The sequence below is a fragment of the Vigna radiata genome, chromosome 2 (genome assembly GCF_000741045.1).
Source record: "Vigna radiata var. radiata cultivar VC1973A chromosome 2, Vradiata_ver6, whole genome shotgun sequence".
NCBI classification, from domain to species: domain Eukaryota; kingdom Viridiplantae; phylum Streptophyta; class Magnoliopsida; order Fabales; family Fabaceae; genus Vigna; species Vigna radiata.
Window position 1 is genome coordinate 8590786 of NC_028352.1, and position 5892 is coordinate 8596677.

Below are 5892 nucleotides of genomic sequence, written 5' to 3' on the forward strand. Positions count from 1 at the left end.
TTGGCCATACATGTTTGATGTTGTTTTTTATTTTAATTATAACAAAAAACAAAATTATGATTGACATGTGTATAAGTGTCAAAAAATCAAATGACATGGTCAAAACGTGTTAACTCCTTGACAAGCGTACCAAATCGTTCAAGTAATATATAAACAGTGTTTGATTTAAATAGATTGCAAACATATAAAGTTACTAAATATAAAGTTATAAAGTGATATGGGTAAAGGCTCATCGGGGTTGGACTTCATAACCCAAACTTTATGCACTCATCGGGGTTGGACTTCAAGCATTCACGTCACAAGTATAGAAGCAATAATTCTTTAGAGACAAGTTCTAAATCTCTGTGTGAAAATATTAATCCCTTAGATATTTAAACACAAGATTTGCATTAAGATAATACGTCTAGAATGACCAATAGCCTTGGTTTATGTGTATAACCAAGCTTCTTGATTGTTCTATCCATGTATAGGTTCCAAAACATTTTCCAATTATTAGACACCACCAAAATAACATAGATGTATTTCATCATGCAAGTGATTAAAAAGGATAGAACACAAGAAGTATGAAAGATATTCTAATACATAAAAATAACTACAAAGAGTTAAGGTACATTACATCCAACCCCAATGAAATGGAGTTTAGCTACTCCTATACATTCGGAACACAAGAATGGATTGGAATGATGAAAATGAGGGGGGAATATGGAGTTCTTGAGCCCCATAAATGCCTCAACTTGTGTATTGAGCGTTTGATTTGTTTCCACATCCAAAAATTGTCTTTTTCTTTCTCCCTTGATACTTTAAAATGTTCACCAAAAATTGTTCTCTCATTGGGCCACAAAATCCTCTCGTTGGACACGAAAGGTAGTTTTTTTGACACATTGGCTTTTTTAGCTCATTGGACTTCTTAACTACACTAGTGTTACTAAGGTCTCACTCGACGAGTGAAGATGACTTTTTGAGCAAATGACTTCTCTTTTTAATCTGCTTCAATTTTCCATTTTCTTGCAAAATAAACCAAAAAATATACAAGTATCTATTTATACAAATTATATACAAATCTTTTATCTTTTCATGAATTTCAACACAAAATAAATATTAAAAGGCAAATAAGAAATCTAATAAATATGAATAATAAATAATTATCACAACAATGTTACACGTATTTTGCAAAACACTATATATTTTATTAGTCATATTAGGAAAATATTAATAACTACATTCAAAACTTTTTTTTTTTTAAAAAAAGAAAAAGGATAAAAGTTGATCAAAGTTTTAAAAATAAACAAAAACAAAAATTACTTAACAGTTTAGGAAAAAAGGCTTAAATTTTTTACATAAAAGTATATCCCATAAAGAAAAATTCTAATTCTAACATAGAAGTTTAAGAAAAGAATTATATATATATATATATATATATATATATATATATATATATATATATATAACCCAACAACTTTTAAATTACAAAGATTAATACAATCAATAGTTAAAAATACAAAAATAATTTTATTTTGAGAAATAAAAATACAATTAAAAATAAATTAGTTCCGCCTTTTTATTTATCTTTGTAACACATTCTTTGCTGCAATATTATGAAAATATACTAAACTTAAAAAAAGTTAACAATCTAAAATTGAACAAGTTAAAAAAAATTCAGAAAAAGAAAAGAACTTTGTTATTTGTTACCAAATTTGCCATCATCCTAGAACTCTAATCACCTTTTTCTTCTTACAGCTCTCCAAAGTTTGTAACTTTACATAGTAGGATAAAAACCAGCTACACCCCGTTAGTAGCCAGTAGATTCAAAGTTGAGGGGAAAGAAGAAAACAAAAGCTTGGAACTCCTACCACACTATCATCATCATCAAATCCAAACACAACAATGGCAGCGAAAGGGGCATTGTGGTTGATGCTGCTGCTACTGGTAGTAGCTGTTGTTATTGCCACTAACACCAACAACGTGTACCAGCCTTGTGCTGATGCCAAGATTCAGAGATCTGATGGCTTCACTTTTGGCATTGCCTTCAGTTCCAGGGAGTCTTTCTTCTTCAATCAGTCCCTTCAGCTCTCTCCCTGTGACCACCGTCTTTCTCTCTCCTCCTCCAACTCACAGCTTGCTCTCTTTCGTCCCAAGGTTGATGAGATCTCTCTCCTCACCATCAACACCTCTAGTTTTTTCCCTGTAAGTAACAGTGTTACCTCTCATTTCGTTTTCTCACCATCTGGTGTTATTCTTTGATCGTTTTTTTTTTCTGGGTCTCTGGCTGATTGAAACTGATGATATCCATTTCTTTCTCTTGGTTGTTGACTTTTGGGGCTATAATCTTACTGTGATATGGATGTTTGATTCTGTTTGTGTTGAAAAGTTTGGAACTTTAAGGTGATATGTTGATTGTATTCATAGAAATTTATCGTTTTGTACCATAAATATAGAACAGAGTAAGAGATGACAGTGCTCAGGATAAAATAGTCGACTTGGTGATATTGTTGTACGAATCAGTGATGTATATTAGATGAAGACTATATTTGGATAAATTTTATTGATATAAAAGTTTTGTACAAAATTAGTTAGTTGGTGTGATAGAGATAGAGGTAAAAGATAATGTTAAAGGAAATGGTGGATGATACCATTGTACAGACAAGGGATCCCTTATATTTATGTGTTATAATTTTCATTGTAGAATATGGGATGGGGATGATGGGATTGTGGCTTCTGCTCATTGGTTGGTCAAGTGGGGCACTTCTGTATTTGATATTGACTTGGTGACTTCTCGGGTTTGTTGTAGTTCTTGTGAGCGATGAATTCATCTTTCGTGTCATGGTGAAGGTTCAACAATCAGTCGATATTCTTTTGGAAAATATGAATTTGGTCTGGGAAAATGTTAGAAGTAGAAATAAGTTTTGATACATTTTTATAGCTGTCATACGACTTTCTCGTTTGACATGACCAATGAACCTAATTTTATGTTCTAGTTATGGCAAGAAGAAATTAAGCTGTACAAGAAGGTTATTGAGGTTGTTGAATGTCATAAATCAAACTTTAAAGTGTTTTAAATGAGATATAAGAGGTTATTTATTATTGTAGCACATGGAGGAGAAATTGTTTTGTATTTCAGAAACTTTTGCTCCAATATAGAAACATCAAATATGGCACAATATACCATGTTGCTGAGAGATCAAGTAGAGCTTTGGTAAAAATGGTAAACATAAGCCAGGGAATATAGATTCAACCCCCATTGCAGTAATACCCATCATGTTATGCACGCCCTGTCCTGAATCCTGCTTAAAGGAGTTAGGTACAATGAGCAAACCTTACCTATATTCTTTGAATTTAGATCAATAATGTCATTTTCTTCTGTTTTTGCACTTTGCTGATTAAATATTTTCTCTTGCTAGTCTTTGCCTCAATAGGATTCGAATAGTGCTCATCCGCCAGTTTCAACCATAATGTATTTTTACTGTGTTGACATCTTACTATGTATTAGTCAATAGGTTTATGCTTAATTTGATCTCAAAAAACTGGCTTGGAGTGCAGATTGCATCTTATTTATATATTATAATTTGACTTTTTTCCTAATCAATATGGAATCTTTAACATACTCTCTCATGTTGAGGAATAAACATCTTGAATGTTGGATTAGATATTTGAGGGTGGCTTAAGTAGAGCACAATATCCGGTGACAGAATAGCCTTAATGAACTTGATTAGGATTTACTGCTTTTTTCTTAATTACTATGAAGACATATCCCGATAATCTGCTATTTACAAACTATTTCCCCTTATTCTTGTTTTAACTCCAACTTAAAGTTAAGCCACCCTTATTGGTACAACTGTTGAACTTGATTGCAGACAGTGTACTGACCAAATTATCTAATGTTTTTTTCTGTATTTATCTTCATTGTTGAAATTAAACCACTCCTCAACGAGTATATGCTGAAGTCAGGCCAACTTGGCAGTATTTCTGTTTCTGTTTGACATGATAAATTTGTTTAACACGTTGTTCAACATAAACTCAAATTAAGATAGTGAAGCTAACTATGACTGTTAACTGTTAGGATTGCAGTATGCAAATTACTCTTAACTATTAGGCTCATTCACATGTACTTAGACATAAAATCAATAACCACAAATTCAAATAATTAGGCAGCATAATCTGAAGTAAGGAGGTTGCTACTTTTAGAGAAAAAAAAATTAGATGTACTATTAGTGTAAAAAAAATTAGGCCACAACTAGTTAGAAATCATGGGAGGAATGAATTTTCATTGTGATTTGGTACAGTTGTTGTCTAAGTTGACAAACTCATCACATATAGTGATTTTAACAGATAACTTTGTAAAAACTTTTTACACTGCTATTGTATATTATGATTTTTGTATGGAATTTGAAAATTGAGTTAATAATAAAATGGCTTTTATGTTTTTCATGAAACATTCAAATTCACAAGATTGTTATACAAGTTCCCTGGTTATTGGAGGAGGCTATACTCAAACATCCGTTTGAAACGCTTATGCTTTGATAGCATAGAATTGAAAATCACAAGTCATGGTGACTTGCACTGGGATCCCTTAAACCAACTTTTGTTACCCTGGAAGCAAAAATGAGAACCACAAGCTGAAATAAAACTTGCATGAACAGTGGCATCATAACAACTAATTTATAACTTTCATTTTCATCTCAATGAGTAGGATAGTTATGGTGGATATATGGTGGCATTTGCTGGAAGAAAGTATGCTGCACGGTCTTCACTTGCATTTGTTGCAAACAGTACATATACAGTGACAAGTTTCACACTGGTAAGAGATGTAGATCATGGACACGATGAGTTGAGTTCTGTTTAGTTATTGAAAAATCTAAGGTGTGGTTGGAGTTTTCATTTGATTAGGTGCTGGAGTTTCAGAAGGGTAGGCTGCAGAACTTGTACTGGAAGAGAGATGGTTGCTCTTCATGCAAGGGAAAATCCAACTTTGTTTGCCTCAACAAACAAGATTGTGGTATCAGAACATCATCTTGTAAAGGCAGAGGAGGAGCAGTAGATTGCAGTCTAGGAATTCAGCTAGCATTTTCTGGTACAGACAAGCATCTATCAGTGCTTAATTCATGGTATGAAGTGGAAAACCTGCGGCAGTACTCTCTCTACGGCTTGTACTCAAATCTGAGGGACTCTCTCACCAGCCAGTATAACAAATTCTTTTAACAACATAAAGAAAATTTCTTCCTATGGATTGTTTTAATAGTTTGGGAATGGTATTGTAACTTCTGTGACTATATTGTTCTTTGTCTTCTTATTTGTTACTTGATATTTATTGCATACCAGTTTTTGGTTTATGTCAGCATTACACGAAGAGTATTTGTACATTCTTGCAGGCTGCATTTATTTAAAAAGATTTTAAATATATTTTAAAACATTAAAATCAGTGTATATTGGTATATTTTAAAGACATGACAAATGACAATATAAAAAAACTCACCACAGAATTTGAATTTATTTATTTCGTTAGTTTGATGAAAGAGTTTACTACCAAACCTGAAATTGTGTATTGAAAATGTGGCTTGAGAAGAGGTTATAGCATATAAGAATTGAAGGATACATACTGCAATGGCTTGAGAATGAAAAGAAAAGGTTCCATCTCAATTCAGACAGAAAAGAAAAAGATACAATGTATTACCTAATTAAATAATCACTAGCCATTCACGCAACTGTTCTTTAACAGAAAAATCAGAGTAGATTCTACACTTTATTAAAGAACATTTTCAGCATTTTAATTTGAATTTGAACCCAAATTCTACTCTCTCTCTCTGTTTTTTTTTTTTTTAATTCCACTAATCTTTTTTCAAATTAAATACACAAAAAATCTATCAAATATATATTTTTTTGTTTCATTGGAAATTT

At 32.0% G+C, this 5892-nt stretch overlaps 1 protein-coding gene across 1 annotated transcript; it reads left to right on the forward strand.

The window, feature by feature from the left end:
* Positions 1–1736: 1736 nt before the first annotated feature.
* On the forward strand, positions 1737–5357 carry LOC106754597. Its single transcript, XM_014636640.2, has 3 exons — positions 1737–2184; positions 4688–4795; positions 4885–5357. Exons 1-3 carry the CDS (start codon positions 1885–1887, stop codon positions 5194–5196), a joined length of 720 nt encoding a protein of 239 aa, XP_014492126.1. The 5' UTR covers positions 1737–1884; the 3' UTR covers positions 5197–5357.
* The last annotated feature ends 535 nt before the right edge of the window (positions 5358–5892 follow it).